The following is a 27,727-nucleotide window of genomic DNA, read 5'->3' as shown; positions in this document are numbered from 1 at the left end:
GGGTGAATAATTCCCACACTGAATTGTCAGGAATTTAAAAGGTGGTTATTCTCCCATACATTTTTAGTTACATATTCTTGATTATTTTATTACTTAAATATTTGTTTGTTTCTTAATTGCTAATCCAGAAGTAGTATCTCATAGAAACAGAATCTTAGAACTGGGTGGGATTTTAGTGATTATCTAATCCAGATCCTAATTTTACAAATAAATAAATGGAGGCCCAAAAGGAGAGAGAAAGAGAGGGAGAGAGAGAGAGAGACAGAAACAGGTCTTCTAACAAGTTACCCAGAGTAAGATGAAAGTTGTAAACAAAACAAAACAAAAACAAAAACAGTAATTCATCTCCTGCTATTCATCAGAGAGATTAATATAAATTGAAAGGGATACAAATCTCCATGATGATTATATGCATCTCCATCTTTGCATAATATTACAGCTACTCACTGCCAAAATTCCTGATTGGATTTTCTTCCAACAATTCGGAAAGAACAACAACAACAACAAAAACGAAGAAGAAAAAGGGAAGGGACGCAAATGTAAATATTTCAGCTGTGACATTGCGTGGGCAATTTTCTTCTCAAAATTGCTAATAACCAGGGCCTAATTGCATGACTGTCTCTACCATACAATAATTTTATAATGATTTTAAGGGGAGACTAAAACAATAATCTGATTTCCAGGCAGCAAAATTGTGTGGGTGTTTTTTAACATTATTTGGTCAGTAGAATTGGCATATGTTATGTTATTGATAAATGGATGGAAGTCTGTTCAATTACTAAATTAAAATTTATAAAGAAGCAGACATACAGTGGTTCATGAAGACTAAAATATGCAAGTGTGTCATTCAATAACATAGGGCCAGATTTGAGAATTACAAAGATTATAGCTCCTGGGGAGGAAGACAAATAAAGGAAAGGAGATTCTGAAGTAAGTCAAAAATTTGTTATTTGCTTCAAAATAGGATGGTCATCTTTGTAAGATTTCCTACATATATTAGTGACTGCATATGATGCCCATGGATCCAGATGGTTTGGCATGATGGCTGTATCTAATTGGGGCATCCTAACATCCCAAACAAACAGACAGATAAAGAAACAAACAAGTCATCACATTGAAGAACAAGAGAGAACAATACAGTGTAGGATTGGAAAAACAATATCTCCAAGGAAAGGTTGTCTAAGGCAGGCCAGGATCAAAACTTAATTTTGCTATCTAAAACCTATAGAGAATATTAATCTTTTCAATAAAGCTGGCAGCCAAATCAAGTTTAAGAATGTTAAATAAAATATAGCATGGACCCTCTTTTGGCATCAGATCCAGACGAGACCACCTTACTTCTGAGCAAGCAGTTTCTTCGTGTGTTCTCGTAAGAGAGAGAAAATAAAATCCCATTAAACCTGGCACTGTACCAGAAACACTGACCTCTGTTCAGAAAAGAGCTTCAAAATCTCTTGTTTGAGCTTGTGGCGTCAATGTGCAAGAGTGTGAGAAGTGTGAGAGAAATATGGATTATTTTTTAAAAGCTTCAAAAAGAATAATTTTTGCAGCGAAGAGTTTTCGAATTGTCTGTAGAATATTTGCTTGCTCTTGGGAAGAAGCTAAATTGCAAGGTAAAAGGATTTTTTCCCTTTCCTCTCTCCCACGTTCCCTCCTTCCTTCTCTTTCTCCCTCTTTCCTTCCCTCCTCCTTCTCTCAATTCTTTCCAGTCTTTTACTCTCTCTCATCAAAACTATTATTGCTTCTTGAGCGACTGAAAGCCCAGATCTAGCAGAGCTGGCACAGCGTTATTTCTTATTTATTATATCTAAATATTGTTGTAACAGTGATCAAATGCTTTATGTACCTGCCAAATCATCTCATCTTGGGGAGGAAATAAAGTAAATGTTTATTGTGGGTTAATAAAATGTACATCAGAGGCTGACTTTCAGTATTATAAAGGGTTCTGGACTTGATTTAGACCAGGCTTTCCTCTCTGTCCCTGGGTCTGAACTCTTTCCCAAGCCCCCTTTGCCTCTGCTCAAATTCTTCAGTCACTGGGACTTCACCTGTGAAGCTTTTCCTTCTACTTCACTCGTATTTCTCATGGCTACGGTACAAAGACCTTCCTTCTTTCTGGCTGAAATCTACCTCCTTGTAGTTTCTGAATATTTGTTTAGTTCTCCCCGAGGCTGCATACTATTAAAGTCTGATTTCTTTTCCATATGGCAGTTATGAAAGAATTGAAGTAATTGTTGTTATTTGCTGCTGCCTGTCTTATTTAGGCAAAATATCCTCAATTACCGAACTTCTCATAGTGCAGAGATTCTGGACTCTGCTCTCCTGCTCACTTCCCTTTGGACAGGACTCATATTTGCCTTTCAGAAACTCTGCCACTTTGTAGTGGCTTGAACTTGGGAAGATCAGTCAACTTCTCTTTGCCTTTGCTTCTTCCTCAGAACATTGAACATAATAGTAGTACTGACCACCTGTGTCTTATAATTCATGTAAAACAATGAAAACAAAACAAAGCAAAAAAATCACAAGTGCTCAATAAACATTTACTACCACTGCTATTTCTATGGCAGATCTGAACTGTATCTTCACTTTGGTGAGTGTACTTCTGTTAATTAATACCACTTGCTTTTCTGTGAGTACCACCATTCTGTTGGATGGAATTGAACCTAAAGTCTGTTAATTCTGGCATAGCTTTTACATACTTTCTGCCATGTACATATTACTATTTCTAAAATTGCACACTTATCTTTCTAACTCAAGAATATTGGGTCTTCAGTGCTCCTTGGCTATTTTTCTATAATTCCCAATCGGTTCTCTCCTTCAGATTCTCTGCAGTTCTTTCAAAACTCCACTTCCTCAAACCTTGGATTCTACTGTTCCTTGCTCACTATCAGACCTCCTTTTTTTCAACGAGAAAATCAAAGCCTCCTTAGTCTATCACCAATCCTCCATTCATATTGCATAGATTCATGCTTTCTTCCATTCTGCCCATTATTCTGGAATTTTCCTTGTTCACAGAGCAAAGATCAGGTGAATCCCTCCACCTTCCATTTCCATCCCAGATACCATGCTATATTTTAATAATTATTATTTCTCTTTCACTTGGTTTCACCATCTTTCTCTCTTCTAGATTCTCTTCATCAGAACTAAAGGATTTACATATCTTCTTTAAAAATATTTGTTAAGGTTTAGTACTATATTGTATATATGTTAATGCTTCAAAAAAAGGACGAATGCCTTTTTAATCATCTTTGCAAATGTCTTTAAAGAAGTAACTGTACTTGTTTCTACTTTTTACTTTACCTCCCATCCACTCCTTAATCTACTATAATCAGATTTCTGTCCTAGCCTCTATTAAATGTGTTGCAACATTTGACAACTATTGTTCAGTCCCTCCTTCTATAAGCACTCTTTCCTCTTGGCACCTATATTATTACACTCTCCCGGTTTTCCTTCTGTTAGGTTGGTGCAAAAGTAATTGCAGGTTTTGAAATTACGTTTAACCTTTTGAACCGCAATTACATTTGCACCAACCTAACACCTCTCTAGCCATTTTCTATTAAACTTCTTTGTGGATGTTTTTCTACTGCCATTTTTAATGTTCTTTAAAATTTTTTCCTAGACTTTCCTCTCAAAAAGAAGTCTACACACCCTCTCAGGGCAAACTCATGCATCCCTATGATTTAAAAATCCAGTGATATGCAAATGGATCTCAATTACATATCTTTCATCTATTTCTTGTCTCCTGAAGTACCCAAAGGTCAATGTGTCTGTGGTAGAACTTGTCGTGTCTCCTTCTAATCTCACTGCAAAGCCTGTGCTTTTTCCTCTGTTACCTCTTGGTAAATGGTATCTACATTCAGCTGGCTTCCCAAATAAGGCTTGGGACCATCTTTACCTTTCTCTAATAAATTTTATTCCTTACAGCTACACTAATTCTTGTAATGTACAAATCTTAAGTTGTCAGTGCCCTCCAGAAAACTTTTCAGTGGTTCTCCATTACACCTAGGATAATTTTAGAATAAGAGTCATTCGTCTCCAATCTTTAGGTAGCAGTCACATGTTCAGCTCTTTCCTAAAGACGCTGTCTGCAATATACAGAGTTACCTTGGGCAAATTATTTTGGTACGATGGTATATGAGTCATTAAGTTCTGAACTCATGTGGAACTCCATGACATTAAGTCTTCCTTTCTGATGTTTATTTTACCCTCTTCTGTTAGACACTCATTCACTGTGGCAGGCCTGAGTGGTTTCCCACAGAGCTTTTGAAGAGCATCAGGCATTGAGGCAGCACAGGGGTTCCCAACTCCAGATCAACTGAATCAAAATCCTGGGGTATAGACTCAGGCAGAACTCTTTTATAAAAGTTTTGTTGATTCTAATGAGATACCTGGTTATAAAAACCACTGGATGAGAATTGATAAACTGGGGGAGGATGCATAAAAGCAGTGTGAATGGAATGGAATCATGGGATTTAAAGGGAGAAGGAAGCATCATATCAAAGGTAAAACTTTTTCAACCTTTGTAGTATTTGCCACTCTCGATTTTTATATGGAGTCCTTGCATCTTTGGAACTGACAAGGGAGGGTGCAGTTTAGCTGTCTAAACCAGATAGTTTATCTGTTTGCCCTTTGTCTGAGCTCATTAACATTTCACCATTGGTTTTTAAACAGCGTGCATTTTTCTTCTCATTTTTAAAACTTGTATAAAGTTATTTTAAAACTCTGTATATTCCAGCTCCTCTTCAAAACTATTCAAATGTTAATTACAAAGTGAAGCCTTTTATAGTCTTCCTTTTTCCAAACTCAGTTAATTAAGAACTCCATTCTGCTTATTCTCAAAGCACTTTAAACAATTATCTGTTTGTACTTACTTTCCTCTATGTTGACTTTTTTTTTTTTTTTTGCATATCAGTTTCTCACTCTGGACTGTGATATCCTTGAAAGCAGAAAATACCTAGTACATAACAAATGTTCAATAAGGATTTCTTGACTGAATGATTAGGTGAACAGATGATATATGCTTTGACTCTCCCAGCTTATGGTATATGCAACTTTAACATGTTCTCTTTGGTTTTACAAGATCCATTCATTATTTTACCAAAACATGAATTGAGTACATCTTATATGTGAGGTTCTATGCTTGGCATTTACTTCCATTTCAATTTTTCCCATTTTATATGAAAACTTCCTATAGAGTTTAAGGTGTGATCGTATCATTTTCCTTACATTTCTTGTGTATATATATATATATATATATATATATATATATATATATATATATATATATATGGCTTTTCAACCCTTTCAAAATGCCATCTTTTATAGAATTTGAAGCCTAGGAGTTAAACCTACCTTTTCCTGAACTTTTGGAATCTACCATTTCCATATTTCTGCAAACTCTAAAGTATCAAGGTAATTTTGCTCAGGATTTCCACTGTTTCAATCACAAATTCTTTCTGGTTGGTTAGCATGCTATTTAAAAAGCTCTTCTCTTGTTATACCTTTCCATTTGCGCAAGACTTGTCGAGGATGCTTTATGCCAATGGGAACGCAGGGGTTGAAGCTCAGGTCATGACTCTGAGCTGCCTGTATTTCAGTTGCAGTTTCAATCAGGAAAGCCACATCCCTTTCCTCTTTCTTCCCTGGCAGTTTAGGGTACACTCTAATAAGATAACTTATTTTCCTCTCTCCTTTTACCTTTCATAGTAGATACCTTTCTACCAATCGAACAAGAGCTCTCCATGTCCCCTCCTAGATACGTAATAGGAATGAATTCTAAAGATGTGCTGTATAACATAGCGTCTATAAGTCACAACACTGTATGTGCACTTAGTATTTGTCAGGGGGCTGGAGCTCATATTAAATGTCTTTACTATACATACAAAAGACGGAACCCAAGGAAACTTTGCGGGTGATAGATATGTCTGTTATCTTGATTCTGGTGATGGTTTCATGGGTGTATGCATATGTCCAGACTCATCAAATTGTATATATTAAATATGTGCAGCTTTTTGTGTATCAAGTATACCTCAATAAATCTGTCTTTTAAAATGATATTGCTGCATGCATTTAAAAAGAGGTATAAAAAAGTAGATAACTTTAGCAGATTATTAACCCACGATGTATGTGTTTCCACAGAGGCATATAGTTATTGATAATCCCCTACCTCCTGGTTCCCCGCAAAATCACATATAGTCAGTACTTTTATAAAAAAGCAGTCTTCTATTACTGTGTTCTACTTACCTGTTTCATTCAAACAACACTCTGTGATGGTTATAACTATAACTCTTTGTGCTATAATCTGATTTGTTGTTTGTTACTGTCTCATCAGTTGTTCTCTGGTATACACACACACATGGTTTAAATAGATATCCAATTTCTTTCACATCAATTTTTTTTATCTTGAATTAGTTTATTTTTTTTTCTAATGCCATAACATTATCTATGTTAACTTTGTTATCCCATAACATTTCTGTTTCCTTCTCCAATTTCAATTTATAGTCCCCATATACAGTCATAGGTTTAATGAAATTCCTTAGAAATCCAAGCAACTTTTTGTAAACATAGATATGCTTAATCTAAATTAATATGAAAAGGTATAAGCCTTAAAATAGCTAAAAGACTCTAAGTAAAGGAGACTAGAGTGGAAGGAATTACTCTACCTGATATTAAGTTTTTATCATCTAACTACAACAGACAAGACAGTGTGATATTGGCAGAGGGATGGATATACGGCTCAGTGAAATAGAATATAGGATTCAGAAATAGACCCACATAGATATATTCATCTAATTTTTGGCAAGGTGCAAAGCCAATTCAATGGAGGAAGAATAACCTTTTCAATAAATGGTGCTGTAGCAATTTCATACACACACACACACACACACACACACACACACACACACACAACCAACCTCAAGTTAAGTCTCACACCATACACAAAAATAAATTCAAAATGGATCATAGTCAAATGCAAATAAAACTATTAGAAAAAAATAGAAAACCTTTGGCTCTAGGGCTCGGCAAATAATTCTTAGGCTTGATACCACAATGAACTATATAGGGAAAATTATAAACTGAACCTAACAACAACAAAAAATACTTTTACTCGGTGAAAGCCCATGTGAAAAGGATAAAAATACAAACTACAGAATGGTAGAAAATATTTGCGTTGAAGTACTGTTAAATATTTTGACTGTGGTAGTGAATGTATGAGCCTACGCAGGTAACAAAATTGTATAGATCTTAATACCCAGTCACTCCCACACTCAGAAAGTGTAAGTAAAACTAGTGAAATCTGAATAAAATGAGTTGATTATATCATTGTCAACATCCTGGTGGTATAGTTTTACCAAATGTTACTATAGGAAGAAAGTATACAAGGGATGTGTCTGTATTAAAACTGTATGTGAATATACAATTATCTCAAGAAAGATTTCAATTAAAATTTATTTTAGATAATTTATCATCAGTTTGTCATTTTCTTTTTGTGGAGCAGTTGAAATATTCTCTATTGGGATAATATATATTTTGTACTTTCTGCTTTGTATACAATTTATTAGAATGTATCATGACTTGGGAATAAAATAAATATTTGGAAGTAGAAAAATAGATATAACCAATATAGAATAAAAGCAATGGAAATGTATCTTTTTTGCGATGGTCAGTTTTAAATTTGTGTGGACAGGTAGAAAATACTTGTAATTATTGATGAATTGATTAATAAATATTGATTTACAGCAGAGAAACCTTAAGAGAAAGTGTATTTGTTAGATTCTGTCATATGTTACAACAGATGTAAAAATAGAGCATGAGACCATGGGAAATTGTCAACAAGTTATAAAAGGAGATGTTTTAGAATAGATTCATATTCCATCCACATTGTTTGGTAATAATATCAACTCTGCTAGAAGTAAGAAGATGCCCACAACTAGTCTCCCATTTAAAATTTATGATGCAAATATAGCTATGCTTACAAAATTTTCAAGTCCCAAGCCAAGTGTTGACAATGGGTAGATTCATCTAAGGAATAGGATTTGAAGTATATTAATATCATGCCCTGAGGTACAAATAAGGTCATCAATTACCAAGATGAGCTAAGTTGCTATCTTCAGGTCTGAGACTACACATATTACATTCAGATCAGCAGAGTTAAGAAAGAAAACATTTTCTGTTTGGAAATAAAAGTTTCTTTTAGTGCGAGGATAAGGTGACCTCCCAATTGCTATTGGTACAGTTTAGAAGATTATCTTATAAATTATATGATTAATGTTGTATTTAATCACTAAATTTGGGGATGATTTGTTATTCTCCATTAGCTAACTAGAACACCTGTGGTTTAGTTCTATTATTATCTGACCTTTGTTATCACCTGATATCTATCTATCTATCTATCTATCTATCTATCTATCTATCTATCTATCATCTATCTATCTACCTACCTATCATCTATTTATCAGTCTAAGCTTCCTTTTTATTTATGTAAGATTTGAAAAGGGCTTTTCAATAGTCTGTTTAATGAGTTGGGTGTAGACACAGGTTGTTCCATGAATAATCACTAGAACTTGTCTGGTACGCCCCTGGGATTCTAAAGCAGAGCCATCAACAGCTGAGATATTGACTTTGTCATGTTATTAAAGAAACTGGCAAGGATGTCACTGCAGAAATAATAAATCAAGTAGTTAAGAGTGTGCTAATAAAGTTTTCCTTGCCCCTTATTCTCTAACCCATGTTCATAAAAGCTTATTGTTAACTGTAGGCTTTCAAAGTAGTTCAGGAATGTTTATTATATGTACTTTTGAAAATGGCAGGCATTTATATTTATTTCCTTGTTTGGAAATATTTCTAGTCAAGGGAATAGTTGCGCTCAGGTGAATACCCAGGTGCTTGTATTACAGTGATAGTACACTGAATAACAGTGGTAGGTTAAGTGCATTATAGCAAATTGAAGAGAGGAGACATGCCAAAGCCAAATATCTTGGCAGTAATTCAGACCCTGCAACATTCTGCACAACCAGTATTTAGGTTGAGTGATTTTCTACCTGACCTGCTGATATTCTGTGAATAGATTCGGTATTGCTTAAGTGAACTAGTCATATTTGCTAGGTGGAAGGAATATAAGATTTGATTTTAGGGGTGAATGTGTATGTGTTTTAAAGAAATATTGCCATTTTTATTGGGGACTTCCTGAGGAAATAAGAATTTCAGTTATCTTTATCTCACGCTGTGGTACTTTAAATCACATATGAGAAGTTAGAGGATAGATGAGTTTGAACCCCCAAAAATCTAGAAGTCAGCTGCATTCTTGATCTGTGTTGCATTTTTATCTGCATGTCTTGTCACTGAAGTATGAAATATGCACTGTTCATTAAACTACTAAGGTGCTTTGTCATAGAAAGAGGCAACGGGCTCCAATAAGTCTTGTGTCCTCAAACCTTAGCCTGGATTTGTCATTTTTACAGTTTTACTCACTAATCCAAATATGTTCTGCTGTAGTTTTCCTTTTTTTAACAGAGTACCTATAGGGAAAGAAAAGCCTGCTGATTAGAAGAAATGATATGTTTGGGCCACATTTTGATGTACTTTTAACAAAGGGACAATAATGCTGACCATTACTATTTTGCCAGATACAGATTTAATTGCTAAGATTCATTAATAACGTCAGCATGAGGGTCTTGGATTCCCCCACCTACCCAACTAATCTTAAGGACATTTCACATTATTTCATCACAATTAAAAAGAACAATGGCCCCATATTAAATCTAATTTAAGTAAACCTATAAGCTTTTCTGCAATTTTTAAGTAAAAAAGAAAATGAAAACTATTTTGAGAGAGCAGATAATAACTATAATAATCTATAGGTGTTACTGTCATCTAATGGTGTATAATGTCATTTCAAAATGTAGTGACTTAAAACAAAAACAGTTATTTCTTATCTCTCTTGCTTTCGGTGGGTCAGGAGTAGTCATAAGTCCTTGCTCAGATTCAAAGTGAGGGAACATAGACCCCACCCCTCAGTGAAAAAAAAATTAAAATGTTAGACTCATTTTTAGATGAGCATGTGAGATAAGCTATATGTTAGTGTGGCCATCTTCAGAAATAAAATATGCCACAGCAGGGACATTTGATTTGCTCTAAAGAGGCTTCACAGGATTGGTGGCTTCATCAAACATATAAGTGTGTATGTGTGTAATGAGATTTATGTCTTTAAATTTCATATGGCATCAAGAATCCATCTTGATAACATTAAATCAGTCTTTGAAGGAATTATTTCAGTGACTATAATTTTCTTTCCTAAGGATAGGCTACAGTTTACTATTTTAAAAAGTGTTCCATTTCTTTGTTGCTATCGATAACACTCAACTTACACACATACACATGTTTCTAGGTAGAGTGATTCCTTAGTTATGTCATTTAGGAATTTCATTTGGCTGCAAGTAACAATCAACTTAAAAAAGTTTTTTTCCCCCATTTATTCAAAAGTTTAGGAGTTGATGATTGTTGACATAAGTTCATTTGCTCAATGATGTTTTTGCAGGTCTAGTTTCTTTTTGGATGCTGCTATGTTAGCCTTGATACTGCTGCCCTCCAGGTGTCTTGTCTGTATCCAGGGTGGGAGGAGGACAAAAGGGAAAAATGTCAAAGGAACATATCCTAGTGAATCCTGGTTATGAATGAAGAGAAAAAAGAAATCCTTCCATAGGGCACTCTGCTTAGTCTCATTGGCATATGACCAAGCTGAACAACACGGGAGATAGAAACATTATTATTTTTTTCTAGGTATTTCGGGTTTCTTAAATTATGTCCCCTGGAAATAGACTGTGACTCAGAAAATTGCATGCAGAAAGTTTATTTGGGTGTGATCTTGAGAGATAAACATGCAAGGAATGTAGAAAGGCTGGATTGGATTGAGAGTGAAGGGAGCTTACAATATGGTTGCACCTGAGATCATACTTGATCTTTTGCAGATTCTGAAACTCAGACAGCCTTTGAAAGTTGTCACAGGTTGAGGCAAGGGGGCTGAGCCTATTTATCTATCACTGGTTTAGGCTGTTATTGTGAGTGCCTGCTGGGAAGGGGCATTACCTTGGGAAAGGTAGTTTCCTACAGCCCTGGGCAAGTCACCATGGGGGTCAACAGCAGATATTCCCAGCAGTTGGGAGATGGGTGTATCCATTCTGAAGAAGAGATCTGGTGAGGGTGAGAGCTCCACAGTATGCAATGGAGTGACAGAAAGGCAAAAGGTAATGGAGGTGATCGTAGGCATTGTGTGAGCAAACTTATCCACACTGATAATGTGTGTTTACTCTTTTACATTTTACTGTTTCCAAATATTTTACACAAAGCACACATTTATTTTAAAATCATTAAATTTTTCAATATTTAAAGTAAATAAACACACACACTTGTGTGTGTGTGTGTGTGCGCGCGCACGCACAAAGAGTTCATCTATAGTATGATAGACATTGTAGAAAAGAAGTCTTTCATTGAATTACCCAGGGATTTTACATGATTACAGAGATGAATTAAAAATGACATATATGAAGTAGGAAATTGACCTGATATATTTATTAGGGCCTTTTTTGTTTTCACATGCAATTTATTTAACCATGAAGTAACACATAATGTTAAAATGATTCTTGTTGCATATCTTTTTTAAACTTGATATAGACTCCCAAAACAGAGTGTATGCATAGTGACTTCTAAATAGATGCTTTAAACATTTATTTTTCTTTCAGATTTTGAAAGAGTAGAGAGTTAGAGGATTTGGATTTATATTATTAAGTACTACTTTAAGAGACATGATATGTTACCACTAGCCTGATGTATTTGAGGGCACTTTATGATGATAATGAGACCTTTAAGATTAGTCATCTGCATGACATATCTTATAAGTAAAATACAAGATAATAGCAGAGAGAGTTTGGTCTCTGGATCCCAGTATCCATACTGCCATTTCTCCTTTTTCAAATGATGCTGCTTTATGTTTTCATAGAGCAACTTCCATTTCATCTGTACCTATTAACAGAGTGAAGATAAATTTGAGTACTTTCCTGGATTCATTTAAAAAACGGCCACTGTCATTAGGATGCAATGAAATAATAATAAAAGAAAAATTTCAAAACTAGCTTAAACACTCACTGTAACTCATGGTATGTAACTGGATAAGCAATTATGATGAATTGCTTTCTGTACGGTTTAACTAATCTACCCCAGCGTTTGAGTCTTGCCCCTTAGGACTTCATAGCTCCCAAAAGAGTGATTTCTGGTGCACTCACGGCATTATGACAAAATATTCTACTACTCAATTTACTAAGCATAGATGTACAACTAGCTCCTGGCTCACAGACTCTATTAGCAAAATGACAGGAAATGAATTATTAACCAAAAGAGAAAGCTGATAGATATGATATTTTTAAAGTACAAAGGAATATATTGTTTATATGTTCTAAACATATTTCACTTACCAAAAAGAAAGTGAGAAAAGCAGAATAAGAGGAAAAGTGGGAGAGAAACTTAGAGTCTGAAAGACTTGGTGAGAGGGGAAATAAATTTTCTGAAGAGAATAAGGATTGGAGAATAAAAAAAAAAAAGAATGATAGTTCAGAGTCTATAAACCAAAAAAAGGTAGCTCAACTGTGGTGCCTGGAGAGTCTAAAAAGGACCATCTCTGATTATGGTAGATATTGATTACGTGGAGAGAAAGAAGCTTAGTAAAAAAAAAGAAAAAAGGAAAGATGATAGGGTGGATTTTGAAAAAAGAGGACTAGGTGTGGAAGATAAATGGAGAAAGATAGTAGGAACTGGCATTAGTCTACTTCTAGAAAAAGAAAGAGCAATAGATTTTGAAATCCATTGCTGGAGGAAGAGAGAAAAAATACATCCAACTGAAATAAACAGGTTGAGTAGAAAGTGCTGGGAGAGAGGAGATAAAGAATTGCACTTGAATTGCAGTGACTCTTGGAGATGTCTGATAAGCACATTTAAAAGTAAGTCATTTGAAGGAAAAAAAATAATTTTTAATAATAGAATTCAGCATTTCGGGAAAAATTATGAATGATGATTTCAAGAGGGATTTTTGCCTTGCTAAAAATCCCTGCAGAGGAAGCCTAGAATGGCATTCCTTAGACTTATACTTTTTCTTGGAAATGTGAGAAGTGGTACAACTGACAGTCTGGTCTTGTTCCTCCATTGGTGGAGTTGATAATGAGCAATAAGGGTCCAAAGGGTAGGCTGCTGAGGGAAGAAAATCACTGTGCCTGGACAAACAGTATAATTAGCTCTCAAGTAATCCAGTGATGGCTGTGGCTTTGTGCAGGGACAACAGCTGCCTATTAGTGTTAATTAACCAACAGGAGAGAGAGATACAAGGTGTGGGTGTGCTTTCCATAGCCTGGCAGCTCGAGACAAGAGGAATCCACAGTAGTCAGAGGCTCAAGGTGAAGTAGGACTCTAAATGCAGCAGTGAAAAATGGACTGGGCTTTTTATCTGGCATTCTCTGTTTCTGGCTACTAAAATTTCAGGACACTTTGTACTCTCCTTTTAGTCCCAAGAGGGAGGCACTCATTAAGGTTACCATTTCCAAAGGGAGAAAGCCCACTCTCCACCACAAGAGCCAGGAAAGTAAGGAATCTGTCCCCTGACTTCTGGAATAAAACTGTACACATTAAACAAAGCCAGGATGCTGTGTGTGTGTTTTATTTTCTTCAGAGACTGAACCTGACAACAGTTTGAAAGGCTTCAGGTGCAGTGCAAGCAAGCCAGCTTCCTGAATCAGGGTCAAGAACTGGCCTAGATAATGCAAAATGCCCCTAACTGCTGGGGCTGTGGGTCAAGCCCTTGAAGCAGTGCTGGTGAGAATCCAGCCCTGGCTCGTGCCACCATGTAGGGCCAGGTAACAGTTGTGCCTGGCGACTGTCATTATAGCCGTGCTTTCTTGAATTTGAATCAAGTTTTACATTGCTTGAGATGAGAACTGAAAATAGCTAAATACATAGGAAATAAGTATTCTAAAGATAAAAATGGAATAACATAAAAGTTAAGGGTTGGGGAATAACATTAGATTTTATTAAACAATTCACTATTTATTAAATCAAATTTTTTATTTTATCAAGAAATTTCTGATTTATTATCCAGAAATCTTCTGATACTGGTATTAGAACTTTTGTTTCCTATTAACACATATTTTTTAACAAGACAGTCATATTCATAGGTAAAACAAAACTTCGTTTGATTATAGAAACTATTTTTCTTTGACTTTTAAATATAACCCAGCTAATTTTTTGTAATGTTTATTGCATTATTTCCATACTCTAAAGCCCATCTGTAATCAGTATTTTACTCATTTAACATGTTGTTTTGTGTATTACATCTAAACCTTTTATTTCTTGAAGCTTGGAAACCAATTTCCCCCCATCTTCTGTCTTCTTTGAGTGTCTAAAATAGACCTAATACATAATAAAGAAGTGCACAATTTTTGTTGTTGTCTTTAGTCCTCTGTAAACAGGTTAATCATAAACCTTTGTTGACAAGACACTGTGACAAATATTTTATTTGCAATGTTGACCTAAATTCATTCAATTTGACAGAGGCTTTATAGTACCACTGCTTGCAATAACTTAGAACTACAAAGAGGGGTAAGATGTTTTCTGTTACATGAAGGACATCAAGGATGCCACAATTTAACCTTGTGCAGGTAGAATAAATATATGGTTTACTCTAATTAAGGAAGGTTAGTAAAATAAGGTCTCTCTCTCCCTTTGTCTTCATCTCCCCTTCTAGAATAATTGGAACCATTGATATTATAAAGAAACACTCAAGATTACATGGCTAGTGTCTCATCATTATCATATTTTCTAATGGCAGCCACTACTCACATTATGGACCCAATGTTACTGTGTGCTATATATATAACATATAAACCATATCCTTGCCAACTTACAGGGGCCAGAATGCTTGATTTTATTTTCATCATATATCACATCATTTAGGTACACCACACTATTTATCATGTAATTTAAATCAATTACCCATCAAGCGAGTCCTCAGAAAATTTGGGGAATGCAAAGATGAGGGGATGCACAAATCACAGAAGTTATTAATTGTGTCCTGATTTAGGTATGTAGCTAGGGCCTTCATACACACATACATAACCCAGCTTACCCCACTTTCACTTCTCCCTGCACACGTACCCACACACTCTCACACATGCATTGTGTTCTTTCAGTTTGTCTTACTCACTATGGGCCATTTATGCTGAGGGACAACAGTCTTTCAGCAGGATTATAATTCTAGTATTTCTGAAGCTTGTTTGCCTCTTTCCTTCAAAGTGAGAATTAATCATAAGCAGATGATTGTAAGAAAAACCATAGTTGCACAGATTGTTATTCTGATATCTTCCAAAATAAAAGCTGTCAGACAATTAATTGTAAACTGTCACTCTACTAAGAGACCCCTTCTTTAATGAAAGTAGGAAATGTATCTTGGTGTGGATGTTTTGATGAGTTAAGGAATCTTGGCTGTCTCATCCATATCTGAGAAGTTTACATAATACGATTTGATTAACTTTGCAGTATGTGACAACTTCTGTTTCTGTAATAGCAATTGAATAGTGTGATATCTACAAAAAATGTTGGTTCAAAATTAAACTAACTGATAATTTTACATTGGATTCGGCACATTCTGTCTGTCTTTAGAAAAATCAGTTCTCTTTCTGCCACTTGAGAAGTCAGGTCACTGGTAATAAAATTGCTGTGAAATTTGATGTGAAGTTTAATGATAATGACAGCCAGTTATAGAATTTTTTGACATATGCCCTTTACACAGTAATGCTGTTAATAAGGACTTATTAGAACTGCATGTTTCACATGTATACATGACCCTCAGCAGACGACAAAGTATATCACTAGTTCAGGAAACAATGCTAGGTCTTTATTTATAGTTTAGATGTGTTTTGTCTCTTTGGTAGTTAAATATATTTTATTTGATGTTGTTTATTATGTCACATTTACTTGACAGGCAGCACCTACTTTTGTCCTTGGATGGTGATTTTGAGGTGAATAATAGCTTCATTTAGAGAGGGACTCTGAGGAAACTGTCTTGTTATTTACCATTATAATTTACTATGCTTATCAATGTAGCATGTATGTATTCATATACAGTTATGTATTGTTCCAAAATAAAGGTGAGAAATGTTGTGGATAAAATGGGACTCTTAGAGCAGAATACATTACAGACCTCAATTTGAGCGATAGAACACATACTTCAGATCATTTATTAGAAGCACCACTTATTAGAAGCCAAATTTGTGTTTATGTCCTCGGTATGTGTTTGTGTGTGTCTATGTGTTTCCATCTCATTTGTTTCTTTTGTGATGGCACATACTGACACAGCATACTAATGCTTGTTTTTTAGAACAACATTGACATATGTCCACTTAGACAAATGAATATTTTCACTTTAGTGACTCATTGGAAAAGAACAAGAAGTTCAGATGCAAATTTGAATAGAATTTGAGCGCCTGGGTAAGATAAGAAAAAGAAAGAAATGTGGAACTATATTATAATCTTTTAATCATGAGAATCATCACTTTGTACCTACTACAGACAGACAGACAGACACACACACACACACACACACACACACTCCCCCACACACACATCGTGCATGGAATACCTTTGGAATTTCAAACAAATTGACTTTTTATTCATTGTTAAGGTCAGTTTTATGTGGTCTAATTTTTATCACTGGCAATGTGCTTTGATTCATTTGATATTTGCCATTATATTAAATAAATGAGGTAAAACCAATACCTGGTTCTCCTATTGTGAATTATTTTAAATGTGCAGCATATGAGGCAATAAAAACTATTTCTTACCTAGTGGAATTTAATCATTCTATATCTGTATTTTCTGGAAACCCTATTTTTAAAATGGTTCTGTATTCTCAGACTTTGCAGCATCGTGATTAATATGACACTCCTGACTGGTATTAAAAGTTCAAATATGCGTATGGAAAGATTTTTGTTCTCTTCAAAATGAAACTTAGTTTATTGTTTTTTTCTGGTTGTAAAAATGATTCAGTCTCATTACAACTCAAACTATAAGTATTTAAAAGTATGGAAAAGGAAAGTTGAAATTATCTTGACTCTTACTCCTTAGAGATAAACACATGACTATTTTGGTGAACAGCATTTTAGATATCACACTTTCATACACACATGCACATACAGACACACATACATCTTTAGCAAATATGATCATGTTATACATTCGTTTTTACTTGTCATTGGCATGTTTCCAAGTCAATACACATAGAACTATTTCATTAACCACTGTTTCTTTAAATTAGATAACTGTATAGTGAAAAAAGATACTTGGAAAAAAATTTGTCAATATGGAAACATACGGTTTAAATGGGATGCTTTTCTTCATGGTAATAGTAATCCCACTTCCTGTCCCATGTACATGTTAATAGTTGGGATTTATCACCTTAGACTTTATACTTTGCATTTATACATAATTGTACATACATACATATATTTCAATAGGAACATACATTACATGTATTCTGAAATATTTTTCAGCTAAAATTATGTATCTGAAATATTTTATATGTCAGCAGAAAGTTTTTTCACAGAATCGTAGTATTACATAATGTAATTTATTCTCCACTGATATATATTTAGATTCCTTTTCATTTTTATAAATAAAATTACAGTGGCTATATGTTTGTTCGCATATGCAAGTATTTCTGGAGGACATTCTGCTTTAAATTGAATTGCTACAGTTTTGCAAATTTTAAATTTTCACAGATAAGGCTAAATTGCACTCTGAGAAGTTGGCCATTTACTTTCCACTTGCTTTTCCATAACCTCAGCAATACTGGATGACATCAAACTTTTTAATTATTATAATATGAAAAGCAAATCTTGTTTTAGTTGCATTTCCTGATTAGCAGATCAAGAGGTAGGTTGGGAATGTTTTCATATGTTTATCATTCATTATATTTCATATATGAAGTATTTGTTCAAATATCTTGTCCATTTTTTAATGGCTTTTTTTCCTTATTGATGTTTAGAAGCTATTTATACTTTCTGGATAATAATATTTTGGGGGTTATTATATATAGCAAATGCTTTTGTCCATCTTTGGCATTTTGACTTTTTAGGTTTTCATTATTTTCAAATTTAAAAATGTTTATGCAATCATATATGTCATTCTTTTCAGATACATTGAACTCACCCCACTCCCCACCAAGTAGTCTCCAGTTGAGTCATCACCTTTATATTTTTCCCATTGCTCTGAAAAACACTAAATTTCTGTGTGTTTCAATTACTCACTCATACTCTTTCTTCTTCATTTTTCTTTTCTGTGAGTCATCTTTGTTAATCTTTCATATGTACATTAAAATTAACCTAAGCTCAATTTAGATCAATTAAATTAATAAACAGATTTAATAAAAGTTGACATTTTATTTTATAATATTGAGTATTCCCATCCAAGAATATGATATCTCCTCATTTATTCAGTTATTTGCTTATGTCACTAAGTAAAATTTAATACATATACACACAAAGATATGCATATATAAAATGTAGTTGTACCTATTTCTTAATAAGGATATGAAATTTATACTACAAAATTTATACTGTGAAATTTATAACTGTAGTTGCTATTATTGCAGCAAAATTGTGTCATTAAAATTTTTAGTTTAATGCTAGTTGATGTATAGGAAAGTAATATATATTATTCATCTTATATTAAGCCGTATTACTTAATACTCAGTAGTAATAACGGCTTTTCAGATAATTATCTTACATGTTGTCACCTGAGAATATAAATATTTGCTCTTTCTTTACAGTATTTGTAGCTATCATATATATATATATATATATATATATATAGTTTATTGGGGTAACAATGGTTAGTAGAGTTACATAGGTTTCAAATATACAATTCTGTAATACATCATCTATATATCACATTTATTTTTTAGGTTCATTTATACTGACTAGATTTTTGAGTAAAACATTGATTAACCTCAGTGACAGTGGGAATGCTTATCTTAATCTTGACTTTTGAGCAGGATATTCACTGTAAGTTTCTGGTATTGGACCTGTTTCAGGTTAAGAGTGATTCCTTCTACTCATTCACTAATTTTGTTTGGTTTTCTTTTGCTTTTTTGTGTAGCTTGCTTCGCTTTAATAAGAATAGGCATAAAACTATTATCAAATGCTTTTCTAACATCTGTTGAAATACAGTAAAACAAGGAATTTCATTACTAGATTTCCCAATCATGAGCCTTTAGTTTATTTCTGGGATAAACTACACTGTCTTGCTGTATTATTATTCTTTTATTACATGGTTAAATTTAATTTGCTAATATTTTATTTAGACATTTTATGTTTAAATTAATAACCAAATTGCCTGATAGCTCTATCCCCTGTCTAATTCCTGTACAATTTTGTTATCAAGTTACATAACAGTAAAATAAAATTATTCAACTACCAGGGGCCTAGAAATCAAGTGATCTCCTTATCTTATTTATAGATGGATAACCAAAGGCAGAAGCAAATGATTACATTAGCAAAACTAATATCAGAGAAAGGATTGTGTAGTTTAAGGTTCATAAAATTTGGGAGGAAGCTTTAGATGCAAAGTCCAAGAAAATATGAAGTTCCTTGGTAATAATTTGTTTCCATGAAACACCCTGACGACCGTACAGTTTCTTCTGTGAGGGTCACCTACTCCAGCTTCCCATTGTACTTAGAAACTAGTTTTATTCTCTGTCTCTCTCATATGTCCCCTTAAATAGATTGTGTGTTTCTTGAGATTTGGTTCCACTCTCTTTGATTTCCCTGGCAGTTCCCAGCCCACATAATAGGTGCATAATCAATATTTGTTTCTTGGTGAAATTTTTTCCCTGCACCTTGCCATGCAATTGTTATAGCACAATTCTATTAGTTAAATATTCTACAAAACTCATAATTCATGGTCATTTCTTGTCACTACAAGGAGCAGCAGGTCAGCACTCTTTCACCAGGAGAAATTGAAGAGTTGTCTTGCTTAGACAAAGGTTACTTGGATGCCAAATCTGAGAGATCACAAACCTCCTGCTGTGTTTCTCAGACTCAGTCCCAGGCCTCTGAGCTAAGCTTTCCTGGAAACAAAGAATGCATTCCATTATGTTCTTCAGGAAACACTAAAGTTCTTGAGTTTGTTGATGGACGTTACTGCACTTCTTTCCATCTGCCATCCTTACCAGCATGTGGCAGCTAGCTTGGGCCCTTTGAACATTTATTTTACATGATTAAAATTAAATTCATTAAAAGCAAAATTGAGAGCTATTCAGTTAAATTGGGAATATCTTAAGTGAAAGTAAAACTTGAAAGAAGCTGTCCCCCCAGGCTTTGTTAAGTACGATGACCAGACAAGACGAAAAGTGTGATACTTTTTGAAGTCCAGCTTTCTAAGCCTTTGTGGAATGTTGCAAATGCTTTCAAAGGGACATTTTTTTTCCTCTTTCTCTCTTGTCCTGAATTTCTGTTGCTGTCTCCACTCCGTTTTTCTTTCTCTTTTTAGGGATGATGCATTCTTAAGCATACTAATTTATGTACTTATGCATTCACTGAAGAATTATTTATTGTTTGGCTACCATATATCAGGTAAAGAAACTGAAGGCCCACTAATGAGCAAACAGAGGTGAGACTCCTGCTCTTATAAATAGAAGAAATGGTCACTGATCAAATAATCTCCTCAGTGAATGTTTAATTACAAGTTGAGAATCATGCTCTGAAGGAAAAAGTCTGACTTGGGTGAAGGAGGGTCTCAGAGGTGGGTAGGGGATTGCAGTAGTGGTGAAAACTTTTCCAAGGAATTACTCTTGAGCAGAGATATGATGGATATCAGTTAAGCATGTCTAAGTAGTATCAGGATGGCAGTGACTAAAGAGAAGGGGAACATTCCAGGCTAAGAAAACAACATGTGCCAATGTCCTGTGACAGAAGGAAGCATGGATATCTGAAAGTAGGTTGATATCTGAAGCAAAGAAAGAAAAATGTATAAGTTTGGATCAGACAATGTAGGACCTTTTAAGGAAGGCAATATGATATGGGGATGGGGAGATAACAATAGGAGAGTCAAATTTATAGTAAAATAAATTTGTCAGTTGTAGTATGGTAAATATATTTTAGAGAAGGCACAGTGATTGGGAATAAAAGCTAGGACTTGTCACAAAAACCAAAAATAAATAAATAAAAATGACAATCAATTTGACTTGGATGCGGAGCAAGAAGAGTAGATGATACAAGAGATATTTGAGAGGTGAAATCAAAAGAAATGGATAGATATGAGAATGAGAGAGTGAATCTTGTGCAGGCCGCCTCTACTTCTCTGCTTTGGGTCACAAGACGCATGGGGTTACTTCACCACTTACACAGTCCTCAGTCCACATGAGGCTAGTCTGACCATCACCACTCCCCTCAAGCGCTCTAAGTATGGCCCTCTGTGTGGCTAAATCAATGGATAATTTCCTGACCTCTCAGTACTTACTTGACCTCTCAGTACTTGATTTGTGAGACTACCTTCTTGAAATTTCCTCTTCTCTGAGCATCTACGACATTAGAGTATTGTGGGTTATCTTCTCTATCTCTGGCCACCTTTGCTAAGACTCATCGTAGAGTTATCCTCTTCTGTCTTCCTAATAAATATTGGTGTCTTAGGTACTTTCCTAAGAATATTTGCTCCCTATGCAATCATATCCAATTACCACTGCTAAGTTAGTGACTTCCTAATTAATATCCACTGCAAGCCACTCCTAATCACACAGCTAACTAGCTATTGGGTATGTCTACTTACATATCTCCATGGCAACTCAAATTCAAGATATCAGTCCAATTCCGGGTATTCTGGGTATCTCCTATCAACCTGAAGAACTTCTGGTGTTCCTTTTATCAGTGATTTGGCCAGTGACTTATAATTTTGCTATTTACTAACGTGTCCAAAGGGCAAATGCCTCTTTTTTCATTCTTCTTGCCTCTTCACAAAGTTTTGTGACCGCTTGTTCTCTTCCAAATTTAGAAAGAAATCCAAATCTCCTTTTTCAAATACCAAATTAAAAATAAAGAACTGATTTCAGCTATGTTGTTTATATAGCCTCACTCAAAGTTTCCCTGTATTCATTTGTATCTTTGCTACAAATATGTCAGATTTTGATGTTCCCAGTAAACACGTTCAGTCTGGCTGAAATCAACTCTGGACAATTAAATCTGATGGCCCGAGGGCTTTCTTTTCTCAAGTGTTCTTTCTGCAAAACTTAAAGTAATGATACTTACTTTCATCATGCTCATATTATAGATAATTAGGAACTTTTTTTTTAAATTGAGGACGGAGCAGAGGAAGAACACATCTTCAATGAATAAATGGAGTTAGAATAAGGCCTCTAAGAAATACAATTCATTGAACATATTAGTTTAAGACACAATAGAAAATCATTTCTATTCATGGTAATTCAGTTTCTGGGTGGACAAAGATAAATTATTGTTTTTATTTATTTATGGACTAAATATTTTTAGGGTACTTTGCTTGATTAAAAGTGTTTTTTAAAAAGAATACATCTCTAGCTTTAGCCTCCAGCAGCTCACCCTCTGAAAGATACATAAGTGAGTCTAGGAAGAATGAAGTGTGGGCTGTAATTGTGGGAGTACATAAGGTAGAGGTATGAATTCTGATTCTGAACATCTGAAAAGCACTTGTGGAGGAGATATTTGATCCAGGCCTTGAATTTGAAAGAGCATGTGATGTTGCATTGTGTGAGTTCTTTATATATTTTGGATTTTAGCCCCTTATCGGAGGCGTTGTTTGCAAATATCTTCCCCCATTCGGTTGTTTGCCTCTTTATTTTATTAACAGTTTATTTTGCTGTGCAGAAGCATTTTAGTTTGATAGTCCCATTCAGTTATTTATTCTTTTACTTCCCTTGCCTTTGAGGCCAAACTCATAAAATCCTCTCTAATCCCAAAGTCCTTAAGTTTATTACCTATGCTTTCTTTTATGCAACTTATTATTTCAGGTTTTATGTTTAGGTCTTTGAAACATTTGAGTTGATTTTGTATATGGTGACAGATAGCAGTTTAGTTTCATTCTTTTGCACATGGCTTTCCAATTTTCCCAGCACGATTCATTTTTTTTTAATTTTTTTAATTTTTTAAAAATGTATATATATAAAGAGTACTAAATAAAGTAAGCCAACAGACTGTTAATTTTATCAAGGCAGTAAGATTTTCCTTTTATTTCATCTTGTTTTAATGACTTCTAATACCTTTAGATAGTGCACACATACTTAAGTTTACCTTAGGACCTGACACCCTACCCCAAGCACCAAGTTACATTTAGACTCTATGTTTGTATTCCCTGCATGAGTCCTGGAAACATTTGAGTGTGTGGCTCTCGGATTAGACATTTTGTTAAATTTCTTTAGGCTCCTAAGGTTGTAATTCTATAAAACCTCTTGAGAGAATGAATGTTCTTTTTCACCCCCAGTTAGTAGAGAGATAGATGAGTTGAAAGGAAATTCATACATGGTCAGGGCTACCAGGTGTCAGGCCATCTTCACACACTATCTCATTTAATCCTCAAAGCACCCCAGTGAGGTATATATTATCATACCCAGTTTACAGGTGACAAAACAGGCTTAGAGGAGTTAATATCTTGCCCATGGTCAGAAAGCTTGTTAATTGTGGGAATTAGGTGCAAACCCAGATCTGTTTATCTCCAAAACCTCCCTATACCCTAATTCCCCTTAGTGGGCAGAAACTTTCCACAAGGATCTCTTGAATAATTAAGCAGTACACAGACATTTGAAAACATTGTCAAAGTTAGATACACGAAAGATGTAGGATGTCCAAATATCTCAAACTATTTTACAAAACATTTTCTTTTCATGCTGCTTTCTTTGACTAGTATGGAGTAGCCTTCATGCAGCACTTGGGAACATACTTGACTGCCAAAAGAGCCCCACCGAATTTAGGAATAATTATTATTAGAGGAAATTTGGCTTTCATTTACACATTGATGTGACTTTGGAAAATATGTTACAAATCACTCATATTATGGATATGGATTCTTTAAAGAGATTTTATTTTCATTATGTAACATTTTCTGTTTTGTCACACAATACTAGCTACCTTATAAATTTGAATTTGTTTGTATATACTGGTAGTATCACTACAACTCCACATGCCTTAATCTGGAAGCAGTACTGCTTGATTATCTAGAAAGTTTCTGACATAGAACAGTTCTGCTAAAGAGAAGTTCAGGTATGTCTGAATAGAAGAAGACAGAAGAGTATTAATATGATCACTAATTTGAGTAGAAAACTTCTATTTGTGTGGCATTTTCAAGTGAGAATTTGTGAAGCTTACATCTGCTAATATAAACAGGACTTGGTGTTTAGAATGATTTCCATGTTATGTTTGTCACTGAATTGGCTTGCAATAAACCTGGTAGCCAAAAATGTTCAGAACAAAAATGCTAATTTTTAAATGGGAGAAAAAGAGAAAGAAGATACATTAAAAATAAATGAATAAATACAGCAAAAGAGTGTCTATGTGTGGCTCTGTTTAAAAAATTTTTAAATTTAGGATTAACTGGCATTATTCTGATTTGACCAAATGATGAACGGATAATTTTTATATTTGTACCTAAACAGTGCTCAAATTTATGGAGAGATATTTTTCTGCAAGTGCAGTGCAAATTATGATAGGGCATATTAAAGCAATTAGACTGCTGAATTTCACTTTCTGTGAGTGGGGCTTGAGGGGTGGGAGAGAAGGACACAGAAACCGCTGCCCTTTTCACATAATTCACAAATGTGCTAATTATGTGTCAGATATGAAAGTTGAGGCATTGTGACCTTCAAGCCAACAAAAGACCTTTTCAAGGAAGCCATTTCTGTGTACATTAATAAAGTGAACAATACACTTTCACAGTTAAATCATGTATGGCTGTTATTTCATCATATGTAAATGCAAACCAAGAAGTTGTTTCACTGTTGACATATTAAAAGTAATTCTATAAACAAAAACAAAAATAAAGACTATCAATCCATTTCAATAACATTTTGTGGTATTCTTCTAATAGTCATCCAAAGATATATTTGTTCTTTGCTCCTAATTCATGAGCTAATTTGTGGTTTCTCTGCAACTGAACGTATTTTAGATTTTAGCAGTGAAACACTATGTGTTAAAGTATATAATAATTAACAGAGGCATTAAGTATGTTAAAAAAGTGATTGTTAGAAAAGCAAACTCTTTGCAGTGATGAGGACAATTACATATACCTGTAGATCAAGGGAAACACTATCTTTGTACACAAACACTCACCTGCTACGTAGCAAGAAAAATGCTGAATAACAGTGAAGGTCAAAGGAAAGGAAAAGAATCCCATGCTCTTTCTCATGGCTCTTTCATGGTATAAAAAAAGCATTTATAAACATTGCATTTAGGTATTAGACATAATAGTAATTATTTAAAAGAGCATCCATTTCACTGGAAAAGAGTGTAAGTTTCAAAAGAAATAATATATAAAGGAATTTGAGTGTCACTAATGCTTGAATCTAATAGACTACTGGAATATCAAAGAGTATCCATGAAGTAGTAATAGAAAATCAGGAACAGGAAAAAGACTTTAATAATCTTGTATTTGTACAGCTTTGTAGTATATGTGATGCTGAATAAAGTATGAATAAAGATACAGTCACTCTTAATGCAACTTAAGTAGGCATAATAAACCGCTGGGAAATAATAAAGCAATTATAAGCTTAAAATAAACCACAATGACATGAGATTCCAAGAACCTATTAGCATTCAGTCCATAGATCCAATTTTTTTCAGTCCCATAGGAAACCATAATAGTTAGCATGCTATTATGGATTAGATGTTGATACCAAGATACTGTATGGAGTTTACTGATTCACTCACCAGTCTTTCCTTTTGTTTTAAACAATTTTGTAGGGCCCTTTGTTGTTATTTGTTTTAATAAATTCTCTGAATACATTCATAAAATAAATACCAGTGACATGTATGAGAATGCTGAATTTGTCACTGAGATTTTCAATGTGTGAGCTTACTTGTCTAGGTTAACAAATATTTCTGCATTTCCTGGATAATCTGAAATCATTTTAATTATTTTGGATTTTATTTAAGGTGGCAAATCTTGCTTGTTCCATGTCAACAAATGAAGACGGGATTAAAATTGTCAAAATTGCAGCCAATCACTTGGAAACCTTGTGTCCACAGGTATGATAACTAACTTACTGTCTCTTCTACAAAACTAGCTATAAGAATTATATATAATGCTTCAGAATTCGTGAACATGGAAAGATATTAAAATATTTATTTTAAACATAGAAGACGACTCGTCCTACTGTCACGGTTTATTCTTTACTAAGCACCTAGTTCTTTACTTAGCACCTGGTTCTTGTAACATTCCCTAAGGGTCTATATCAAAATCTTGTGAGAGAAAGGGATGGTTTAAAATCAAAGCAGTGCTTTGTGTCCAACAGATTTGATTTATTTTTAGTCATTATTTATTTTGAAATCTCAGATAGAATGAAAAGAAGGACTTTTTTTTTCCTTTTATCAAAAGAAGGCATGAGTTTGAAAAAAAAGCAAGAAATGTTTTCTTGTCTGTAATTTAGGAGTTTTTTGTTGTTTGTTTTGTTCCTTTGTTTGTTTTTGTTTTGTTTGTTTTTGTTTTTTTTTTTATATTTGAACAGTAACACATTTTTAGGGAATATTTTCTAGATGACTCGTAGTCGTGAATCCATGAGTCAGAATACTCATAAGGGCACTCTTAATCACCTTGTCTTAAAATAAGCAAGAAATAATTTCTTCCTGATAAAGACCACAAAGGTTGTAAGGATGTGAAGTGTGAGAATGATTAGAGACTTCAAGTCTTTGGACATCTGTCGAGATTCTCATTTTACTGAAAGTGGAGTGTGTGTTAAATTCTTGATTTTTCCTTGCTGACAATTTCATCACTAAGAATAGTGAGGAAACAGTGAGACTGCTTCTTGGGAGTTGATGTTAAGTAAGAACTGGCTAGAGAAGTAGTCTGGAGGATCTGCAACTGAGATCTCACCACTGATGTCACTGTTCCATGGGATCCTACAGGATCACTGCAGTGAGGCCTCTAAAGTCATTGAATCACTTATGCTTTCCTCAGCTGTCTACGAGAGTTCTCATTTCTCCACATTGTGGACCGTACTTGATGCTGTCATGTTTAGAAATGTCTTTTTGAATCTGAACAGTGTCAAATGAATCTCATTGGCTTTACTTTATAACTTTCTGATTAAAAATAACTTTTTAATTTTTTTCCAAATGTTTACTAGCCATTTGGCTTTCTAATTCTATGAATTGCTTAAACCCTTTGCAAATTTTTAGCTGAGTTTCTTTTTCTTTTTTAATTTTTTTTAATATATTGTTTGGGTTTGTTCAAAATATCTTCTGTTGTCTATGGCTTTTCTTTGAACTTTTAAAATAATATTTTGTCATAGAGGATTTTAAGAACTTTAATGTAAATATGCGGTCCATCTTTTAATTCCTTCAATAGATATTTATTGAGCACCTACCCTGTGCCACATATCTGTTGGCTTGTGCCTTGTTAAGAAATTCTTCCAACAAAAATGTTATATAGTTCCCGTATTTTCTTTTAAAAGGATTGAAAC

The 27,727-nt window shown here is 34.2% G+C and overlaps 1 protein-coding gene across 5 annotated transcripts in view; it reads left to right on the top strand.

Annotated features, from left to right (window-relative positions):
* The window catches only part of CTNNA3 (catenin alpha 3), a 1,442,547-nt gene that overhangs the window by 827,589 nt on the left and 587,231 nt on the right, over positions 1-27,727 (top strand). For all 5 annotated transcript variants that reach the window (XM_019731774.2, XM_074339503.1, XM_019731775.2 and 2 more), the window contains one exon: positions 26,205-26,297. In XM_019731774.2, coding sequence (XP_019587333.2) covers positions 26,205-26,297 — 93 coding nt within the window. The remainder of the gene's footprint in view (positions 1-26,204; positions 26,298-27,727) is intronic.

Source organism: Rhinolophus sinicus, linkage group LG07 (assembly GCF_036562045.2).
Source record: "Rhinolophus sinicus isolate RSC01 linkage group LG07, ASM3656204v1, whole genome shotgun sequence".
Taxonomy (NCBI): Eukaryota; Metazoa; Chordata; class Mammalia; order Chiroptera; family Rhinolophidae; genus Rhinolophus; species Rhinolophus sinicus.
Note: the sequence above shows the minus strand (reverse complement) of the source record. Positions and strands in the feature narration are given on the sequence as shown.